This window comes from Mya arenaria, chromosome 13 (assembly GCF_026914265.1).
Source record: "Mya arenaria isolate MELC-2E11 chromosome 13, ASM2691426v1".
Lineage (NCBI taxonomy): Eukaryota > Metazoa > Mollusca > Bivalvia > Myida > Myidae > Mya > Mya arenaria.
The window spans coordinates 29,483,067-29,504,117 of record NC_069134.1 but is presented as its reverse complement, the minus strand read 5'-3'; the positions used below and the strand labels follow the sequence as shown (position 1 = coordinate 29,504,117).

The following is a 21,051-nucleotide window of genomic DNA, read 5'->3' as shown; positions in this document are numbered from 1 at the left end:
AAGCTGTGTTCAATTGGTTGCTAATAGATAGTTGTCTATTAAAACCTTACATCACGCTCACTCTAATCCAACAAATCGGCAATATATTAAAGATGCTCTCTTACTCCCAAATATGATTGACCACACTTTTTTTTGATATACCGAAAAGGATGAATAAATGTCAAAAATAATGGTTCATATGTAGGATACCGAGTTTAATTTGACAGAAATGTACAAAAACACGGTATTTCTGCCTTAAGAGACTATACTGTAGTAGATAACCGTAAATCTTTTAGCATTCACAAAATCTTCAATATTTTTGCGTTTTACAGCTATTATAGACACGGTTACAACCTTGCTATCAGTAATTCACCTTCTCTATAAATACATTATTTAGTCAGAAGTTAAAGGTGCATCACTCAAAATTTGTCTGTTATACACGTGTATGTATTGATTTTGAATAAGAGAGTCACTTCAACTAAGGAGCACAAGGTGCAGATAGAAGCACAAGGACCGTATTGAGAGTTGTAACTTGAAGTATAAAACTTCATTGCCATGTATTTTGGAACTTTTCACTCAAATTTGGGAGTTTAAGTCTCAGGAACACAGCAATTTTTTCCACTATTATGTTAAAAGATAAAAATAAATCAACTTTATCTTCCCAACTTCATAATTTTATACAAACAATGACTGATAGGAAATGTCACCATTCAAGTCACATGGACACCAGGTTTTGACATTTTGAACTTCCAGCTCTTTAACTTTTCTAAGAAAAAATATGGATTTTTTACACTTCCAGTGCATCAATTTGAAGGAGTATTTCTTCTAGGGAGTAATATATTCCCAAACGTCCTTTAACTGGAGCCCTGCAACCTTGGTACTGTTAATGTAGAACTGATATTCAAGTGCTTTCAGTGCTTTGATTATATTCCATGAGTGTTCACCACTTTAGAGAGAATGTGTTAAAGTTGTTGTTTTTTAATGAAGAGTTTCTCTAAAAGTTTTTTGATTGTATTTACCATGTGATAGCAGAACGTGATCCAGATCCACGAGCCTTTGGGCTGTGCGCCCAGCTTGCATTTGTACAAGGACAAAAACAAATAAATACATTTTACTTTAAAATTTTTTTGTTAACATTCCATGATAATAAAAACATAAATATTAATGCACACATATGGAAAATGGATTCAAATTAAATGTTAGTAAGGGTTCTTAGATCTGATATCTGTCAATCCTACACAAAAGCCAGGGTCTGTTTGAGTATGAAAGATTTCATGATCACAGCTAGGTTAAACAGACTCGCTCATGTTTTTGGACCAAAAATTAGTTTTTCCGGTTATGTATCTGAAAACACTTGTTTTATCATTACTTTATTCTATGATATCGTAACTACAGTAAAAATAAAGTGATAGCATAAATATATATTTTGGTTTCAGAGGGGTTCGGCCCCACACTGGTAAAGTAAAAAAAGGAGAGAGTAAAAAACAGCCGGCTAGACCACACGGCCATCGGGACATTAACAAAAGTGGTGGATATGTTGACCTGTTAAGGATACATTTGATAACATCACACGAAAATGTCAATCAACCAATCACGCAACACCACATCCGAAATTAATTTTCAATCCTTGTAAACGTACAAACGTCTGGAGTTAAAAGCTCTCAATTCTGATAAAGGATGGATGATGAACTTAAAACATCTAGTAAAACAAACTCCTATACCATATTAGATATATCAAGGGGTGCCTGCAAGGCTGTAGTTAGTGTAGTAGGTATGCTATCTACAAAGTACATTGCATTGAGAAATAAGCAAGAGTATCTTTTCATTTCAATTCTCTCTTCAACTTTTGTATCAGCTGTGGTCTGTCTTTTGGTGGTGTTTCAAAATACAGTTTCTGATGTTCTGAGTATTTCCCCTCCACCAGAATAATGTCTCTATATGTCCAGTCTTGCCACCGGAAGTTAAATCTCTCCAGCAATTCCTTTCGGAGCTCATGGGTAGGAACAATGTCATCTGGAGCTTTCTTGGGAAGGTCTGGACATTGCAGGTCTTTAAATATCAGGACTCCGCGTAGGGCAAACCACCCTCCAAACTTTGGATGTACACTGACGCCAAATATTTTCTGAAGTGGAAAAAAACCCATGAGGACCTGTATACTTATCAAATCACTCAGAAACCATTCATTCTTTTGCTATCAAATAATTCATATTTATTTGTTGGTTACAATTACATAAACATGTGCAGAATTGTAATACATTTCAGCTAAGAAAGGCTACTTCAAAATATTTTCACAATCTCATATTTTACAATATCCTCAGAAGAGTTCTTCCCCTTACTAGCTAATTACTGATAATACTTTAATGGGCCTTAAACAATCGTAACTACAGCTACTATTTCTGGAGAAGAAAAATTGAGTTTGTTCCCTTGTTAATAGTAAAATTTGATTTTACTATGCAAAATTATATGGCACCAGTTAAAAGTTAAATAATATTTACACATTACGTTTTTTATTTGTTTTTATATACTACACTCAGACACATCACTCATTTTTAACTACTGAGAAAAATAATTCAGTTGTAGAAACAAAGAAATAACTTACAACTCTTCAATTTTATATACATCAATTAATACTACTTTACTTATATTGTTGTTTTTGAAAAGTTATGTTACAATTGTGTGATAAGAATTAAAAGTCCTCATGTATATACAAACTACATGTATGGTAGCCTAAAGTGGACACTTGTATTTTTTCTGTAGTACTGATAGGACAATGGCTGTTTCCCCAAAAATGCTTGCATTTCAGAGATATCAATGGGTAAACAAGTATTTGTCTGGTTAGCCTAGTGTTTAGCACACTCGCTTCTCACTAAGGTGACCTGGGTTTGATTCCTGGCCTGGGTGCATGTGAGTATGGTTAGTGATCACCAAAACAGACAAGAAAAGAAAATGCATTTTTCCATAGATAGATAAATTCAAATACATCATCTAAGGCACCATTGAAGATGGTATTCGGAAGGTTTTTACCTTAGACAAAACACCATACATGACAAACGCTCAAACTGGCCATTTCGGTACATTTAATTAGTGAGACCAGCTCATGCATACTTCTGTCTTTAAGAATTGAATGCTTTAGATAATAAAGTATCTCCTTTGTTTTGTTTAGAAGCTTATTTTACGACTATAAATAAATGCAAACTGTAATTTATCTGGCAGTTGAAAACACAACAACTTCAACAGCACATTTCTAACATTGTTGTCAATTATAATATTTAAAATCTCTATAGCCCCTTTTGCAGTACCCTCCATTTTTGCTCCATTTTTGCAGTACCCTCCATTTTTGCAGTACCCTGCCCTTTTAACAGCACCCTGTCCTTTTTACAGTACCCTGCCCTTTTTACAGTACCCTGTCCGTTTAAGCAGTACCCTGCCATTTCTACAGAACCCTGTCCTTTTTACAGTACCCTGTCCGTTTAAGCAGTACCCTGCCATTTCTACAGAACCCTGTCCTTTTTACAGTACCCTGTCCGTTTAAGCAGTACCCTGCCATTTCTACAGAACCCTGTCCTTTTTACGGTACCCTGTCCGTTTTGCAGTACCCTGCCATTTTTGCTCCATTTTTGCAGTACCCTCCATTTTTGCTCCATTTTTGCAGTACCCTCCATTTTTGCAGAACCCTCCATTTTTGCAGTACCCTCCATTTTTGCAGTACCCTGCCCTTTTAACAGCACACTGTCCTTTTTACAGTACCCTGCCCTTTTTACAGTACGCTGTCCGTTTAAGCAGTACCCTGCCATTTCTACAGAACCCTGTCCTTTTTACAGTACCCTGTCCGTTTTGCAGTACCCTGCCCTTTTAGCAGCATCCTGCCCTTTTATCAACACCCTGCCCTTTTTACAATACCCTGCCCTTTTAGCAGCATCCTGCCCTTTTTGCAGTACCCTGCCCTTTTTACAGTACCCTGCTCTTATAGCAGTACCCTGCCCTTTTTACAGTACCCTGCCCTTTTAACAGCACACTGTCCTTTTTACAGTACCCTGCCCTTTTTACAGTACGCTGTCCGTTTAAGCAGTACCCTGCCATTTCTACAGAGCCCTGTCCTTTTTACAGTACCCTGTCCGTTTTGCAGTACCCTGCCCTTTTAGCAGCATCCTGCCCTTTTATCAACACCCTGCCCTTTTTACAATACCCTGCCCTTTTAGCAGCATCCTGCCCTTTTTGCAGTACCCTGCCCTTTTTACAGTACCCTGCTCTTTTAGCAGTACCCTGCCCTTTTTACAGTACCCTGCCCTTTTAACAGCACACTGTCCTTTTTACAGTACCCTGCCCTTTTTACAGTACGCTGTCCGTTTAAGCAGTACCCTGCCATTTCTACAGAACCCTGTCCTTTTTACAGTACCCTGTCCGTTTTGCAGTACCCTGCCCTTTTAGCAGCATCCTGCCCTTTTATCAACACCCTGCCCTTTTTACAATACCCTGCCCTTTTAGCAGCATCCTGCCCTTTTTGCAGTACCCTGCCCTTTTTACAGTACCCTGCTCTTTTAGCAGTACCCTGCCCTTTTTATAGTACCCTGCCCTTTTAGCAGCACCCTCCCCTTTTACAGTACCCTGCCCTTTTTTAAACCTTGCTATACCTTAAGTAAGAAAGACCACTACGCTACACATTCTAAGGAGTTATCAAGACAGGATATCTTCCCTTATTTGTTAAAATAATACATTACTATGTATAAAGACTATATATTTTATCTCGGACCAATAACAATCCTACTTCCAGATATATATTCAGTGCTCCAGCCAGGATTTGACAAGGGTAGGGTGCTGGTCAAAACAGGCACTTTTAATGTGCATTGAATGAGCCTTAATGGGGGCACTTTTAAGGGCCAATGTGTAATTCATTTTGTGTATGTGTTGTAACTACATTCAATAGTAATTGTTTGTTATAAAAACCTTAGCTGGTATCTTTACCTAAATGTCGAATCCTGTAAATGGCAGCACGGCTAAAACACGGTATTTGTCCATTTTATATTTTTTGGTTGTTATACATAGATTGAAGGAAAGTGTGTGATTTCAAACTTAATTCTTTGCAGCCAAAGCATGTAACCTAGTCCACTCCTGCTGGCCTCCAAATTTCAAGTGAAAATATCAATTTGTATTCGAGTAACAGCAAAAAACATATCCCAAAAATGGCCATTTTCAAGCGTTATGCTGTCTCATTTGATTTTTTTATATATTCAAACTGTTATATATCTATTTTGCATGATGATTTGGAAAAAATGCATTACCTCAGCTTATAGAAAATTTCAAGTGCTAAATTTTGGTGGGTAAATCAAGAAAATAGACAAATTATTACAGAAAATATGACTTATTAACATAAAGTGGTGCTTTTGCCAATTTTTCAAAATCACAATAAGTATCCCTTGTTATATGCATGAAAAACATTGAAAATTCACCCATTTACAAGTGATAACTGTTTTGTAAGACTGATTATTAATCAAACTTCCAATTTTTTGTTGCTTTGGGCATTCATGATTCACATTCTTAAAAAGAAGGAGGTTCACCTGTAAGATTTTCAGGGTTAAAAAATCTGTAGAGTCCGTAACCATGGGTTTGTATCTACATATGTATTAATGACAGAAATGTGGCATTCCACAAATAAAAACCTCTGTATGAGTATGTTTAATGGCTGAAATATTTTTGGAATATTTTGATTTTAAGTTGCATTTTTTTACATATTTAATGTTACGGACACTACAAAATCTGCCTTCAAATTTTGATTTGAAATTTCCATTGTTTTCAATAGCATATTTCCTTATATTTTTTCATGGTAAAAGCAATTTTTTTATTGCATCATCTTTTAACTATTGGAAAATACCAATAAAACGGCTGATGCAACAATATTTATGATGAATTATTGCATCATCCAAAACAACCGCCTTTCTAAGAAATACAACAGTCCAGCTGTAATGATGGAATCAGCTAAGAAAATGGCTTATTTTGGGTAATAGTCGGTCAGATTCCAGCAAGAAGTCCTTTCAAATGGAAAACACTAAAGGTGTTGGTTCCAGTGATGCTCTAGGTATGTATTATCCTTATCTAAACATTCCATGCTATGTTACGTAGGGTCCGTAACCAAAACCATATGTCTGTACATGATGCCCTGAATTAATGCAATTGTCCACATGAAATGCACATGTTGTGATGCTTATTTGTTGAAATTGCCATGCCCAACATATAACAAACTAAAATGGTCTTAACAGGTTGTTTAATGGAAATCCTATGACAGTATGACACACAATTTCATTTTGTGTAGCCTATTACGGAGCCGAGATGAAATATTTTTACATAAAGATTGGCGTGTATGCCAATGAATACAATCAGTGTTATAATATACAGATCACAGACACAGTGGATACTTGTTAAATGTACAGAATTGAAGCTTAAGTAATATTTGATTTGTACTTGTACTCAGGTTACAGACTCTACAAAATACGGCCACTTGTTTCTAAGTCTACTGTAAGTATGTTCAAAAACATTTTTATGAACAGAAACAATACAATTGAACCATATAGGGACATTTATACCTTTTGAGGTTTTTCTTTTCACAAAACCTGTCTTTATATGAAGATTTATATACCATATATATTAATATTCTAAGGTATACATTGAACCCAACCGTTTAAGGTTAATTAATATTCAGAATGTCTTTTTACAGAAGAGAGCCGAAAATCATCACTGCGATCCCGGAAACTTGAAAAAAATGCTGAAATGAATGCTGAAAAGAATGAAGACATAGAAAAGAAGCAAAAGGAGAAAAACAGGCTGAAAGTCAAGGCATGGAGAATGCGTCAGAAAACAGAAAACTCCACAAAATATTCTGAAATCAAAAAGAAAGACACAGAAAGAAAGAAGGAAGCTCGAATGAAAGTGAAACTCATGGCCAATTCAGATCCTGAATTAAAAGCCTCCTTAAGAAAGAAAAAAGCTGAAGAAATGAAAAGATACAGACAGAGAAAAAAGATGAAAACAACATGTTCTTCTGAAGATCCTGGTGTTAAAAAGAGTAAGAAACCGGCTCTGGAAGAAAAAAAGAAAAAAGCTGTGAAGCGAACACAAGCCTGGAGAATGTGAATTAAACTTAAGTCTCCTACAATTCCAATTGTTAACACAGTTGATGAAAATGACAGTCATGGAGAAAGCAGACAGAACAAAAGTAACTTATCCCGTGCAACAGTATACAGACGAGCGCAAATGGTGAAAGGCATTCTGCCTAGGACACCAAAGAAGAAAGCCGCCATTTTAAAGAAGCTTATTGAGTCACCTTCAACATCCAAAGTACTTTCTGACCAAGGAGTAACAATGACACCAGCTTGTAAGAAGAAACTTGAAGTAGCAGATGCTATAGTGAAATCCTTGAAAGAAAGTATTTCCGAAGTAAACATTGGTGTTCGAAAAGACAGAGAAAAGAAACATGCATATGATGTAATACGTGAATCAGTACTAAGGAAATACAAAAAGATCACAGTTAGTAAATATTTCAATGTGTCTTACAAGACAAGGAAGATGAGAAATGAATGGTGGAAAAAGAAACAGAGAAAAACAAGATGTGATGTGATAAGTGATCATGTGAAACAATCAGTGAAAGAGTTCTACCTGAGTGCTGAAATTAGCAGAGAGGTGCCATCCAAACGTGATGTTGTTAGAATCAAAACTCAGACTGGTATGAAAGAAACACTACAGAAACATGTGATGACAATGACACTAGAAGAAGCACACAAGTTATACAAAACAAGAAACCCCAATCATAAAATAGGACTTACATCATTCAGCAAACTAAAACCAGTTAATGTAAAGAAAGTGTCCGAGACAAGCAGACGGTCATGCCTGTGCCAGACTTGTTGTAATGTAGCCCTGAAAGTAGAAGCACTTACAACATTGAAACGAGTTGTAAAAGAGACTGACATGACAGAAGACATTAAGATTGATAAGAAGAGTCTGAGTGATGCAACATTCTGCAGCTATGAACAAGAGCCATATTTAAAATGTGTGTCAAGAAATTGTGAAAAATGTGGAGTACAAGGCCTTCAAAAGTATTTGGCGACTATGGAAGAAAAGAACAGAGATGGGATGGTGTCATGGTATCAATGGGATAGCATTGAAATAAAGAAATATGACAAAGTAAAGCGCTGCGTAAATCTGAAACAGAATATGGGCTTAAATATATGAAGAAAGCTGGAAACGCATATGTGTGGCCTGAGAAGTCAGACGTTTCTCAGGAGCCAACAGAACATATCATTTCAAAGCTAGAAGCTCCTGAACTTGTCAATGAAAGAGGTCATTTTAAATTCAATACACAGGAACTCAGCAAAGTTAAAGTTAATCTGTTGAAAATACACAAACATGTGTATTTTAAATAGAAAATGTTGAGCATGTGTTGGTTCTTACAATGTGTAGAGTCCGTAACCGTAGTGCAGTCTATTTCTATCTCATACAAAAAATATGTTCTATTGATATAAACAGCAGAAACTGACTATACTTGATAGGAAAAGTGTTTATTTTAGAAAAACAATGTGCTTGGGGCACTTGGTTCTACAAACTTTAAAAGTTACAGTTAAAGTTGTGTGATCATTTTTGTCAATTTTTAGAGTTCATCGCAACTGGGATGAAATATGTTTTTTTTATGCTTATCTCAAGCAGAGATTTTATGCATTTGTTTGTTAACATTCTAATTGTTAGTTTTCTGTGTTAACCTGAATAATACAGACTTGTTTCCATTAAAATCTTTGTTGTTATATGCCTGTTGTAGTGTCTGTTACCTTACACTGACCTGTATGTAAAAGTCGCCAAAAAAATAAATTTATAAAAGCGACTGTAGGAAAACAAATATCATTTCCACTGACTGAAACTTTAAACTAAAAATGGACAAAATTTCATGGCCCTGCATGGAAGTTCATTTTTCCACCTTGGTGAGACACTTAGGTGGACAAATACCGTGTTTTAGCCGAGCAGGGTGCTGGAAAACGGCAGAAAGGTGCACCCACTTGCTATTTAGAAGGGATGGCAACGAGTACCCGAGTACTCGATCGAACGTCCGAGTACTCGAGTACCAAATCACTACTCGAGTACTCGGAAAAATTAAAAAAATTCTATAAAAATCACCAAATACACGATTTACAGACAAAATATCAGATCTGGTTAGTTGCCAAGAGGACAATTTACGGTCCCTCTAATCCCTGCTGTGTACACAATTGACCTCAATCAATTAGTTGACAGTTGTTGTGATAGTTGCAAACTGTCAACAAAAGACCCCTATTTCAAATTAGCACTGATGTCAATTAGTGAAGTTTTGATAGCGGTACTTTTACCTACACAATATATTGTATACCAATTAGAGACCTTTCACCAAACAATGGACGAAAAACTATCATTTAAAAAAATAATAATTGTAGAGTGAACAACTGAACTTCATACTGAATTTTGTTCACTATTTTTATGTATGCTATGAATTTTCGTTCATTGTAATTCTGGTTGTTGTTCATTTCTGCAGTGCATACTTGTATAAAATGAAACGAATAAGACAAATTAAATGCATGAAACAACATTTGTTTTCTTTTAATATCATTTTTTGTTAATATACGTAATGAAAGTTTACTTTAAAGGTGAAAATGACCAATAATACGACCAACGCACAATATCCGTCATTAACAATACATGTATACACAGTCTTGTCTTTGCGAACATATATTCAATTTTTCCGAGTAATCGAGTACCTGAGTACTCGATCGAACGATCGTCCAAGTACTCGAGTATTAATTTTACTACTCGTTGCCATCCCTACTATTTAGACCTAGTTTGACCACTGATATTCATTTATATACAAAATTGTAAGTCTTTGCAATATGTGTTTTTATTTATGAAGAAATAAGTAACAGAATTGTAACAGGAAATTATACTATATAATTATTTGCTAAAATGACCCTCGTACACCTTTACGTAGAAATACGCCAAAAGAAAAAGAATAAAAATGCAATTGTACCGTTTCTTCGCCCCAAGGGTCTGGCTGTACATCTTTACGTTGATAGTAGTAGGCAGCCCCAGCAACATGTCCAGCTGTTTGAACTAGAACCTTCGGTCGATGACTGGGGTGAAGTTCGAAATCATGGATGGCTTCAATGTCATGCTGAGGGAAAATCTGAAAATAACTCTACATATATAATATGTTTTATAGTAGAAATACATATACAGTCCAAACTCACTTTGTCTACATATGATATCTTGAATTTCCGGATAAGTCGAATTTGACACAAATATCTCATTTTATTTTCAATAATAAGTTTGCTGCTTTCACGATGGAAATATACATGTATAAAAAGACCATTCAATTACGGATGTAAACATCAGATATATATCGACTTAATTGTGTTCGGTTAAGTGCTATTTTTTGTATTTCGGGTATGTTAAATGTTCTTTATATCGGAGATTTTTTCCTAGGTCTTGACGACTTGGACATAACGAGTTTCAACTGTAGTGTTTAAAAACTGTGTATTTATAGTTACATCCTACCGAAATGACAGCTGATTTGCCACTGACATTGGATGCCGTTTAGGCAGTTTTAAGATTATGACCATTCAAAGTGTGAGGATAGAGTGTGTTATGACAATGACCTTTGACTATATGACCTCAAAATCCATAGGAGTCATCAGCTGGTCACCAAAAACCTACATGTCATGTTTGAGGGCCATGGGAGCAGGCATTGTCAAGTTATCACACAGATAAGCTTTCTTTTTATCAAGGTCACTGTGACCTTGACCTTTGACCAGATGACCCCTAAAATCATAAGGAGTCATCTACAGGTCAGAGGCAACCCCCAGTCAAGTTTGAAGGCCATGGATGAAGGCATTGTCAAGTTATCACACAGACAAGCTTTTTTCTATCAAGGCGACTGTGACCTTGACCTTTGACCAGATGACCCCTAAAATCATAAGGGGTCATCTACAGGTCAGACGCCACCCCAAGTCAAGTTTGAGGGCCATGGGTGCAGACTTTGCATAGTTATCACTCGAACAACATTTCGCATTCAAGGTCACTGTCACCTTGACCTTTGACCGGATCAATAAAGGTCATCTACTGGTCAGGCCCAACTTCCATGTCAAGTTTGATGATCATAGGTTCAGGCATTGTTGAGATATCATTGGGAGAAGATTTTTTCAACTTTTTTTACATAAAAGGTTACTGTAACCTTGACCTTTGGCCCATTGACCCTAACATCAATACGGGTCATCTACTGGTCAGGCCTAACCTCCATGTCAAGTTTGATGACAATAGGTCCAGTAATTGTGGAGTTTGCATTCAAGGTCACTTTGACCTTAAAAATCAAAATGGGTCATCTACTGGTCGGGCCCAACATCCAAGTTAAGCTTGAGGGCCATGGGTGCAGGCATTGTTGAGTTATCACTCCAACAACCTTTTATCATTCAAGGTCACTATGGCTTTGACATTTGTCCCAATGACCCTTAAAGTCAAAAGGGGTCATCTACTGGTCAGGCCCAACCTCTAAGTCAAGTTTGAGAGCCATGGGTGCAGGCATTGTCGAGTTATCACTCAGACAATCTTTTACCATTCAAGGTCACTGTGACCTTGACTTTTAGCCCGATGACCCCCAAAAAACAATAAGTGTCATCTACTGGTCAGGCCCAACTTCCATATTAAGTTTGATGACCATAGGTCCAGGCATTGTTGAGTAATCACTCGGACAAGCTTTTAAATTCTTAAACCAATAAAGGTTACTCTGACCTTGACCTTTGACCTGATGAGCCCTAAAATCAATAGGGGTCATCTACTGGTCAGTCCCAACCTTCATGTCAAGTTTGATGACCATTCATTCAGATATTGTTGAGATATCATTCGGACAAGCTTTGGTCTACCAACGGACCGACCTACCAACCGACTGACCAACATGTGCAAAGCAATATACCCCTCTTCTTCGAAGGGGGTGCATAAAAAATGCATGGAGCATGGTAAAACATAAAAGCAAGTATATTTGCATTTGTTCATTGTGATTAATTGTGTGTAATGTATGACTCAGGTAGAAATTAGTGTTAGGAATTGGACAGAAAAATTACTATCGATAATCAGTTTATGATCGATCAATGATCGATTATTAATCGATTGAATCATTATTTAATTATCTTTGGTCATCATATATTTAAGGCATACAGATACAGTACAAACTGTTTATGCACCAGTTTTAAGCACCAATGTTCCTGTACAATATTGTGTGTACATTTCTTTGTATACATTACATTATTTATTCAGGACGCAACTATTCTTTATTCTTTAGTGTTAACAAGTTATTATTACAGAACATGATACCACAGGCTTTAGGTTTTGTCTTACATTTAGTGTTGTTTTAATACATTGGTAAAATAATCACAAAGAATGATATAATTTTTTTGAATAATCAGTCATTAACAAGTACAAAAAGCAGTGGAAAATTCTATACGTTTTACAAGAAAATTTTCCTTCAGAAAAATGTGAAAACTAAATTCTTACATGGTTTGAAGTAAACAGTAACATGTTTTAAAAGTCACTTTTAAACCACAAATATGAGGTATACTTTGAAATGAACTCAAAGGAGAAAAATGGCAGTAATTAACTGAATGCAAATAATGAGAGGAAGAAAAGAAACAACTCGCTGATTGAATCAATGATGGGTTATGACCAAATACAATTGATTGTCGCCTATTTTAGGCCCAACCTATCAATTTTTGATTATAATCTATCATTGGAACATCACTTTACAAAGTTACAGATAAGTTTTCCAATGTATTTGAGTATTACTCAACAAATTGGGTATCTCATATTATAAATGAGTTCTTCAAGTGTCTTTTACCCCATCATTTTTATTTTTATTGCGTTACAACAATTAACATGATGCGACTAGCTGGTCGATACTCGACTGACCAATCAGCGTCCAGATTAGGTGGGGCTTATCAGTTGCCAATAATATCCACCGTGACCAGACATTATAAAAATGGTATTTTTTAACTTCTATGTTGCTTGTTAGAAAAAAATCCCAATCAAAAGTAAAACAAAATATATATTTAAAAAAGAGGGCCATGATGGCCCTGTATCGCTCACCTGTAGCTTTGCTAAATAAAGTGAACATTCTGACCTATTATCATAAAAATTGTGACCTCTATTGTGTTCACAAGGTTTTTCTACTAATTTACCTAGTGACCTAGTTTTTGACCTGGGTTGACCCAATAGGAACTTGACCTAGCTTATGTTAAGATGATCATTCTGACCAAGTTTCATTAAGATTAGGCTAAAATTGTGACCTCTATTGTGTTCACAAGGTTTTTTTACTATCTGACCTAGTGACCTAGTTATTGACCGCGGATGACCCAATGTGGAACTTGACCTAGATTTTATAAAGATGATCAGTCTGACCAAGTTTCATAAAGATTAGGCTAAAATTGTGACCTCTATTGTGTTCATAAGGTTTTTCTAATATCTGACCTAGTGACCTAGTTATTGACTGCGAATGACCCAATATCGAACTTGACCTAGATTTTATAGAGATGATCATTCTGACCAAGTTACATTTAGATTAGGCTTAAGTTGTGACCTCTATTGTGTTCACAAGGTTTTTATACTAATTGACCTAGTGACCTAGTTATTGACCGCGAATGACCCAATATCGAACTTGACCTATATTTTTCTAGAGATGATCATTCTGACCAAGTTGAATTGAGTTAAGCCTAAAATTGTAACCTCTATTGTGTTCACAAGGTTTTTCTACTAATTGACCTAGTGACCTAGTTTTTGACCTGGGTTGACCCAATATGGAACTTGACCTAGCTTATGTTAAGATGATCATTCTGACCAAGTTTCATTAAGATAAGGCTAAAATTGTGACCTCTATTTTGTTCACAAGGTTTTTCTAATAATTGACCTAGTGACCTAGTTATTGACTGCGGATGACCCAATATCGAACTTGACCCAGATTTTATAGAGATGATCATTCTGACCAAGTTGCATTAAGATTAGCCCAAAATTGTGACCTCTATTGTGTTCACAAGGTTTTTGTACTAATTGACCTAGTGACCTAGTTATTGACCGCAGATGACCCAATATCGAACTTGACCTAGATTTTATAGAGATGATCATTCTGACCAAGTTGCATTGAGATTAGGCTAAAATTGTGACCTCTATTGTGTTCACAAGGTTTTTGTACTAATTGACCTAGTGACCTAGTTATTGACCGTGAATGACCCAATATCAAACTTGACCTACATTTTATAGCGATGATCATTCTGACCAAGTTGCATTGAGATTAGGCTAAAATTGTGACCTCTATTGTGTTCACAAAGTTTTTCTACTAATTGACCTAGTGACCTAGTTATTGACCGCGGATGACCCAATATCGAACTTGACCTAAATTTTATAGAGATGATCATTCTGACCATGTTGCATTGAGATTAGGCTAAAATTGTGACCTCTAATGTGTTCACAAGGTATTTCTACTAATTGACCTACTGACCTAGTTTTTGACCCCAGATGACCCAATATCGAACTTGACCTAGATTTCATAGAGATGATCATTCTGACCAAGTTTCATAAAGATTAGGTCAAAATTGTGACCTCTGTTGTGTTCACAAGGTTTTTCTAATAATTGACCTAGTGACCTAGTTATTGACTGCGGATGACCCAATATCGAACTTGACCTAGATTTTATAGAGATGATTATTCTGACCAACTTGCATTGAGATTAGGCTAAAATTGTGACCTCTATTGTGTTCACAAGGTTTTTGTACTAATTGACCTAGTGACCTAGTTGTTGACCGCGGATGACCCAATATCGAACTTGACCTACATTTTATAGAGATGATCATTCTGACCAAGTTGCATTGAGATTAGGCTAAAATTGTGACCTCTATTGTGTTCACAAGGTTTTTCTACTAATTGACCTAGTGACCTAGTTTTTGACCTGGGTTGACCCAATATGGAACTTGACCTAGCTTATGTTAAGATGATCATTCTGACCAAGTTTCATTAAGATAAGGCTAAAATTGTGACCTCTATTTTGTTCACAAGGTTTTTCTAATAATTGACCTAGTGACCTAGTTATTGACTGTGTATGACCCAATATCGAACTTGACCCAGATTTTATAGAGATGATCATTCTGACCAAGTTGCATAAAGATTAGCCTAAAATTGTGACCTTTATTTTGTTCACAAGGTTTTTGTACTAATTGACCTAGTGACCTAGTTATTGACCGTGAATGACCCAATATCAAACTTGACCTACATTTTACAGCGATGATCATTCTGACCAATTTGCATTGAGATTAGGCTAAAATTGTGACCTCTATTGTGTTCACAAGATTTTTCTACTAATTGACCTAGTGACCTAGTTATTGACCTGGATTTTATAGAGATGACCATTCTGACCAAGTTGCATTGAGATTAGGCTAAAATTGTGACCTCTATTGTGTTCACAAGGTTTTTCTACTAATTGACCTAGTGACCTAGTTTTTGACCCCAGATGACCCAATATCGAACTTACCCTAGATTTTATAGAGATGATCAGTCTGACCAAGTTTCATAAAGATTAGGTCAAAATTGTGACCTCTATTGTGTTCACAAGCAATTGTGAACGGACGGACGGACGGACGGACGGACGGACGGACGGACGGACGACGGACGAAGAGTGATCACAAAAGCTCACCTTGTCACTACGTGACAGGTGAGCTAAAAAAATAAAAAAATTCTGTACTGGTTCATTTTCAACTTCATAATAAACTATGTGATGTAAAGTTTAGGGGATAATTGATTACAGAAATCATAGATTTTCATCACATTCAGAGATCAGTATGAAATATTATTTGTTATGATTTATTGCAATAGATATTTACACCCCAAGGATTGATATTTCAGCCATTTTAGGTCTTTTAAAAAGGAAAAGAAACTAATATAAAATAACATCCTCATTCGCAGTAGACTAGACTACAAGTATCTTCCATGGCCGAGAGTGTAAGAAAGATTCATCCTGACCCGAGCATAGGGTGTTTTACAGAAACGAGGTTTACCGATTTTCCCCAAAACACCCTGCACAAGGGTTGGGATGAATCTATCTTATACGAGCAGCTATGGAAGATACTTTTTCCCACACCTCAACTGAACAAAATTAAGTAAAAATGTATATTTTGCTGGAACTCTTTTGTGTGTAGTGAAATTGGATATGTGATATTTTGTGGTTGTCATGGATATGCGCGCAATGATTCAGATTATGTTAATAGTCAAATCGGTCTTTAAATAGTTCTGAAGATAGTGAAGCATTATTTCTTGAAACCTTTTTTGTGGTGACATTTGAAGCGAGGAATAATTAATTAACAGTCTAAATATAGCCAAAAGACAACGTTTCTACAATGCTACAAACCTCCAAGTCAAGTTTTAGGGCCATGGGTGCAGGCAGTGTCAAGTTATCGCACAAGCATTTTCATTCAATGTCACTGTGACCTTGACCTTTGACCCCTAAAATTAAAAAGGTCATGCCCAACCCCCTTGTCAAGGTTGATGATCATAGGTCGAGACTTTGTTGAGATATCACTGGGAGAAGCTTTTTTTAACTTTTTCGTGTTAAAGGTCATTGTGACCTTGACCTTTGGCCCGATGAACCCCAAAATCAATAGGGGTCATCTACTGGTCAGACCCAACCAACAAGTCAAGATTGAGGGCCATGGGTTCAAGCATTGTCAAATTACTAATTTGACAACCCTTCATCATTCAAGGTCACTGTGACCTTGATCTGATGACCCCTAAAATCAATAGGGTCATCTTCTGGTCAGACACAGCCTCCATGTCAAGTTTGATGATCATATGAGGGGTGATCCAGAATTACATGGACTTCTTACATATTTCCTATATTTTTCGTCTAAATCATTTTAAAATTCATGCACATCTTATTTGAAGTATTCTGCATACTAGACGGTATGAAATTTAGATCTGTAAAATTTTTGAGTATTGAAAAATTATGGGTTCTTAGATAACAGGAACGGACGGTCGGCGCACCGTCTAAAATGTACGTTCACAAACGTTTTATGTATCTCTTACAACATGCTTTTCTCCCATGTTTTTCTATGAAATTCCGCCAAAAAATTACGTCATATTAAACGCTGACTTCATACAAATATACTTTTCAAATTTCTGACGTCATTTCCGTTTAAAAGTTGTAATATTCTGACTTGATTACAAGCACAGTCTGGGATACAACATCTTGTCATCGGACTTAGAATAAGCGCGAGACGATAAAGTTTTGCGTTGAATTGCGGAAAACACGGACACAGATTATAATAATGATGGCCGAGGTGGAAATGAAGCAACATGTGCCGTTCATTAGTATTTAACTGGCATTAACATTTAAGAGAACAATGATATTCCATAGAAGACGATAAGGAAAAGGGACAGAAAAAGACAAGAGGCACAATGTTCTCGACATCGGTGAAGAACGTCATCAGAGGGGATCGCCGTTTGACAGCACGTAGCAAGCATAGTCGGGACAGGGTACAGAAGTCCAATTGGTTTTAAGAGAAGATTTAGGCGTGCAAATTTTTTGTGCCAGATGGGTGCATCAATTGCTATGAGAGGACAAGAGAGAAAAACATATGCGTTATTCAATAACATTTCTGCAAAGATTTGCATAGGAAGGTGAACAATTAATGAACCGGATTACTTTGAATGTGTGTTTTTTTAAATAATTAATAATTATTTTTTTCTATTTATTTATGTCAATCATAATATATGCAGTTGATTACGCGCCATGTGTCAATGTTTGTTGGTAAACTAAAAAAATATGACGCTTTATGAGCGCAACGTCATTATCATCCTTTTACCAGTTAAGGTCACTGTGACCTTGACCTTTGACCTGATGACCCCCAAAATCAATAGGGGTCATCTTCTGGTCAGGCCATATCTTCATGTCAAGTTTGATGACCATACGTCAAGGAAATGTTGGTCAAGGAATTGTTGAGTTATCACTCAGACAAGCTTTGGTCTACCGACGGCTAACCGACCAACCTACGGACATGTGCAAAGCAATATACCCCTTTTCTTCGAAGGGGGGCATAATAATGTAAGTAAATATACCTCTTGAATTTTAGCGAATTCCCCTTTTAAGTAATTGTCCAGCATATCACCTCCACCAGGACACTCCTCGCGTAAAATATAAGGCAACAACCCAGCTTCAAACATCGAAGGTGTGCTGATTATTACCACAGCCAAGGTATCTTCTTTATATGGAAATTTGAAGTTTTCATCCACAACTTCATTGTACCAGCCGATCTACATTGGATCAAATAACACATTTAATATGAATTAATAGTGTACGATACATTGATCATTAATTTATGTTAATATTTATTGTCCGAACATTGAACCATGTCCGAAAAAGTGCTAATATTGTGCTATAAAAAATCTTCAATGTACATGAGAAAATTTAAAACTCACAGCGTACCTTAAATGGATAGGACTCCAATCCTTTACTTGAGAAAAAATCGTTGATTTTGTCAATTACATCAGAATTCAAAGATTCTTTACGTATTTCTTTCTCCATGTCAAATTTATGCAAAGGCGGAAGTAAATTGCGGACGGTATTAATTTCGTGATTGAATGGAGTACCTAGTATTGTCAGCTGACACCACGCCGACAGCGATACGACTACATCTACAGTGTCATGTTACTCCTAGACAAATAGGCAGAAGCATAAAACTGATTAGCGTCGAAACTTGAGAATAACATCGTTTTTTTTTTACTGCAAAGGGATCGTGCTAAAGTGCTGACCAATTAGCTGACGATATAGAATTAGAGATTTGCTGACCAATTGCTGACTATTAAAGACAAAGAAGGAAAACAATATTATTGAAGTTTTTCTGATGTTTATATATATTATATATTATTTATATATATATTTACTAGGTTCCTTTTGTATTAGTGTTTTAAATGTATCATTTTTATAATACATATTTAATTGAATTGACTGTTTTGTTGTTGTTGTTTTTTTAATATTTCAAGAGCGTTTCGTTGTACATAGATCATGATGGATGTATTTTTATCATTAAGTGATAGAAACATCTACATCCAGACCTCACCACTACACAGAGTGTGTAAGCTTATTCATATTCGCACTCGGCCCTTGCCCATTCGGCGAGAGCTCCGTACGTTAAGATTGTCAGTCATTTTAGGTTGTTGGAGCATAGTGCACTGACATAATGTAACCCTGGTGGTGTTAGTAGTTTATACTCCGGGTCCCGGCAGGAGCACATTGAAGGGTCACAGAGTGACAGTTCAACCACCGCACACCTATCCTGAGCGGTGAACCAGTACTAGGTGCCTTCACTTCTGCAAGGAACTGACAACTTCTGTACATGCCAGGGGCAGTGGTACAGTGCGAATGGTCGTAGAAAGGATTTCAAAACCAATCACAACAGAAGTGACCTGGTCCGCCCGGGAATCGAACCCGGGTTGTCCGATTAACAGTCCAACGCTCTACCGTCTGAGCTAACCGGGCGGACTTGTAACCCTGGTTAGAGCTACCCTGGTTCTTAAGGAATGACGTCACCATTACGTCACATGTACTTCCGTTGTGTGGAAAATTCTCAATAAAAAAATATGTTCTTATGGTTGATAGACATGTTTTCACATGCTCACACTGTAAATCAAAAATATCATTATTCCTGAAACTTTTATACCTTAAGTATTTATTCTTGCTTGATTTTTCATTTAGAGTAGAGATTAAAGCATTAACCGCTGCCCTATAGTTGAAAGGTCATTTTGGAAGAACTGTCATGGCGGAAGGTGCAATTTTTAGAGTTTGTTTTTCAAGTGGAGTGATTTTTCTTAGGAATATCTTGACCCCACTTTTTATTGGCTTAAAAGGTGATTTAAAGCTTGTACTTTAAGAATAATTATATGTGGTTATCATAGCCTGCATTCGCTCGAAATGCCTTAAAATGTTGTCTAAAAATTATAATTTTACATTGAATTATATAGGGAATAACAATTTTGGTGTGTAACCTAAAACGGGCTACCAGACAAATCGGCCCCTTACTAAATCGGTCCCTAGTTAAAACGGTTACCTTTTCAGCCCCTTACCAAATCGGCCCCATCCTGTAGACGTTTCGGCCCCTGATTACGGGGACGTTTCGGCCCTTATTTTTAGATGCTGTAGATGGCACCAATATTTCTCAAACACTCCTTCGTTAACTCTTCCTTGCTTTGAAATAATCTTCTATGGAGATGCCTTTTAAGATGGATACTAATTTATGAACAGAAGACTTATTAAGACTTGTACACAGTACATCATCTTCTTAACAACAAATGAAGAATAAATAAACAAACACATGGTATGACATAAGTTATACATTATATGAAATATATTCATATTATAATTCTTATATGATCTTCTAATAATATTTCTTCTTATAGATAAAAAGTACCTTTCATGTATTATATTATTAATGAATACGTATGCAAATCCATACTGGCTTAAAATGTGTTTTTAGACAGACGGTCTTATGGCGACTTGTCACATTCCACAGAGGGATCAGGCGTTGGAATTTGTGACACTAAATACAAGTTAACAAGCTTATACGTCTACAAATAGGTCACAAAAAATGACAAAAAGTACACAGCAACTAAACGGTATCAGTATTATGTATACATTTTTTTATATTTAAAACTAAAATTGAATGCAATACAAATATTGAAATAAGGTTATATTTTATGACAATATTGAGAGCAATAGTATACCACAAATAAGTACATAATGAATTGATGGTTGAAACGTAAAGGCATATTGAAAATCCTTGCAACCATGTTCCGAATATCTCATTATATGTAACAAGTGTATCAAATAGTTTTATTTCAAAGTTTGAGACACGGGTAAGTCAACCTTGATAAAAATCGAGCTACAGCGTTATATAGGTCTTTCAATTTTGATAATCACAAGTAAGACACGGATGTTATCAAGTATGATAGTAAAATAAAACCACGAAAGCCAGTCCAGTGTCATTGAAA

The 21,051-nt window shown here is 36.1% G+C and overlaps 2 protein-coding genes across 4 annotated transcripts; one reads left to right on the top strand and one right to left on the bottom strand.

Annotated features, from left to right (window-relative positions):
* Positions 1 to 1,077: 1,077 nt before the first annotated feature.
* LOC128214125 (cyanocobalamin reductase / alkylcobalamin dealkylase-like) lies at positions 1,078 to 19,177 on the bottom strand. Of its 2 annotated transcripts, XM_052920401.1 has the most exons (5): positions 18,974 to 19,177; positions 18,491 to 18,627; positions 18,124 to 18,318; positions 10,010 to 10,165; positions 1,078 to 2,101 (listed from the first exon to the last, which is right to left on the bottom strand). In XM_052920401.1, exons 2-5 carry the CDS (start codon positions 18,587 to 18,589, stop codon positions 1,802 to 1,804), a joined length of 750 nt encoding a protein of 249 aa, XP_052776361.1. In that variant the 5' UTR covers positions 18,590 to 18,627; positions 18,974 to 19,177; the 3' UTR covers positions 1,078 to 1,801. The 2 variants fall into 2 exon arrangements, with proteins under 2 accessions (XP_052776361.1, XP_052776362.1); XM_052920402.1 differs by lacking the exon at positions 18,974 to 19,177 and having other exon boundaries at positions 18,491 to 18,648.
* LOC128214123 (DNA ligase 1-like) lies at positions 3,963 to 8,680 on the top strand. Of its 2 annotated transcripts, none has more exons than XM_052920399.1 (2): positions 3,963 to 6,052; positions 6,689 to 8,680. In XM_052920399.1, exon 2 carries the CDS (start codon positions 7,225 to 7,227, stop codon positions 8,197 to 8,199), a length of 975 nt encoding a protein of 324 aa, XP_052776359.1. In that variant the 5' UTR covers positions 3,963 to 6,052; positions 6,689 to 7,224; the 3' UTR covers positions 8,200 to 8,680. Both variants share the same exon structure in this region, with proteins under 2 accessions (XP_052776359.1, XP_052776360.1).
* Positions 19,178 to 21,051: the final 1,874 nt, after the last annotated feature.

Bases quoted from the DNA above. Each gene is read 5' to 3' on its own strand.
- LOC128214123 (XM_052920399.1), top strand. From the start codon at position 7,225: ATGGTGAAAGGCATTCTGCCTAGGACACCAAAGAAGAAAGCCGCCATT.
- LOC128214125 (XM_052920401.1), bottom strand. From the start codon at position 18,589: ATGGAGAAAGAAATACGTAAAGAATCTTTGAATTCTGATGTAATTGAC. The intron at 18,319-18,490 runs GTACGCTGTGAG...GATCCAATGTAG, and splicing joins TGGAGTCCTATCCATTTAAG to ATCGGCTGGTACAATGAAGT. The intron at 2,102-10,009 runs GTACAATTGCAT...TTTCCACTTCAG, and splicing joins ACCCTTGGGGCGAAGAAACG to AAAATATTTGGCGTCAGTGT.